The 2,136-nt window shown below is 39.0% G+C and overlaps 1 protein-coding gene across 1 annotated transcript in view; it reads right to left on the minus strand.

Annotated features, from left to right (window-relative positions):
* Positions 1-1,218: 1,218 nt before the first annotated feature.
* LOC107723111 (ADP-ribosylation factor-like protein 5B) overlaps positions 1,219-2,136 on the minus strand; it is a 19,207-nt gene continuing 18,289 nt past the window's right edge. The window contains exon 6 of the mRNA XM_016531626.1: positions 1,219-1,594. Within this exon, the coding sequence (XP_016387112.1) occupies positions 1,546-1,594 (49 nt within the window). The 3' untranslated portion in view covers positions 1,219-1,545. The remainder of the gene's footprint in view (positions 1,595-2,136) is intronic.

Raw genomic sequence — 2,136 nt, forward strand, 5'->3', positions numbered from 1 at the left:
TTTATGTTAATGGTCACAGCAGCCAAATTAATTTCTTTAAGTCTCCATGTGAAATTTTTATGAATGTTAAAAAGCACATCCACAACAGTCAGGTAATGACCTCAAAGAGAAACCACTTAAAACCTTTGCAAAACAGAGACAGGTCCATGGGGTTGATTTGCCTGGATCATCAGCCAATTGCAATTATGCAAATAGATTTCCATGTTGGGAACAAAATGTCAGTGAGAGCACCAATTTGTAGTCTCTGCATCCAAGTCTTGGAAGAGTTTCCCCTTAACTGAGCACAGCGCAAGGAGAGGATGGAAAAAAAAAAAGTGAAAACAGAGGAGTTTCAGCTAGAACCAATAAGCATATTGGCAAAATCATCATGCAAACAAATATGAACTAATGCTCATGCACACATATTGTACCATATAACCTGAAAAAAAGAATGACAAGAAAGAAAATGTCCTGATATGAACAAATCTGAATAAACCGACAATCACTTATATAGCAACAGACACAGCTATTATGGCTAGTTGAACAGTGAAGATCGCCTGCAGTGAATATCTGCACCAAGTGGGTTGAGAGAGAAAAAAAAAATCTAAAAATCATAATACTGAGCTACTTTTGAACATCATTTCCTCATAATAACTGAAGGAACTTTATGCTATAACCACACTCCAGCAAGGAGAATGGTTGCTTAAAAACACACAGACAAAAACATGCTAGTTCACCTGCAGTGATGTTGGCCACACACACACACACACTCATACATCTGTAACAGACATTTCAGTAAATCCAGCCAACTGCTGCTTTCCAATGTGTACCATTTCAAAAACAATACGCTTGAAAAACAAGATGTCACTCTGCTTTATCTTGCAGCGATGATCATACCTGGTGCCCTTCTTTAAATTGCATCTCACATAAATGATGCTTCATGGTAATGGTAACAGCACCCTCTACTGTAACTAATGATTGAGGTAATGTGTACTAAGTGATATGCTCAGGTGTTTTCATGATATGTAGAGGTGTTGCTGGGTACCAATGGCACTTTAAACACTTGATACCCAAAAAGCTTAACCAAAAACAAACAATGACAATAATTGACCCAAAGATTCCCCATGTGAAAAAGTAACATTTTGACCATCAGAATATTCCCAATAGATTTAAAGAACATACACAATTAGCTTAATATACTTATCTGGAGAACATCTGTTCCACTGCCAGTGTGTTAAAAACACAGTCCCTCCTCACAAACAACATACCAGCACTGTAGTGCCTCTCTTACAGTTCAAATACTTTAGACTTTGAAGATCTTCTGTTATACACCCAGTACAAAAATCCAGTCGTTCCTGATATAGTATTGATCGACAAGACCGTCAAACCAGATTCACGTAACTGATAAATCCCAGCTGAGGTAGGTGTCCAGAGAGTTCAGCTGCAGAGTGGCAATTCTGATTAAGAGATTAAAAATAAAACATAAGCAGCCAATGGGATGAGCCTGCGATGCCACCGGAGCAGGTGGGAATCACTGTCAATCAGTCCAACAAGTAGAATCAGAGGCTATCTGAGCCCAGCCCTCGAAGTCATCCACTCTAAACCTTGGCAGAGCCTAAAAAAAGACACACAAAAAAAATGTAAAAAATAGGGATGCCCCAATAGTACAACTCTGGCCAGTGCGATAACATACATGGTCAACAGGCCTTGACATTAACACCCACCAACCCGCCAAATGCGGGTGGATTTCAGTAGTGGCGGGTAACACGGTCACTCCCACTAGCCACTTTGGCTGGTTAACAGTAGTGATGGGAAGTTCGGATCATTTTACGGACTCGGTCATTTGAATCTTGTTCATCAAAATGAACAAATCTTTTTTCGAGTCATTTCGTTCATTTTGTTCATGTCAACAGAATATAATTAAAATCTTACATGTTAATAGCCAAATTCACCAACACGTATACTTACGTGTAGGGATGGAACGATTACCGGTTTAACGATAAATCACGATAAAATGCCCTGACGGTTAGTATTATCGTTTAAAATTTAATTATCATCAAAACCGTATTTGATTATCACGATTTTGAAAACTCGCGGTAAATCCTGTCCAGCTAGCATCAGTCTGACGCAGAAGCAGCATGCAATGTTGTTGTTGTT

This window comes from Sinocyclocheilus rhinocerous, unplaced genomic scaffold (assembly GCF_001515625.1).
Source record: "Sinocyclocheilus rhinocerous isolate Xijiao unplaced genomic scaffold, SAMN03320098_v1.1 scaffold1446, whole genome shotgun sequence".
NCBI classification, from domain to species: domain Eukaryota; kingdom Metazoa; phylum Chordata; class Actinopteri; order Cypriniformes; family Cyprinidae; genus Sinocyclocheilus; species Sinocyclocheilus rhinocerous.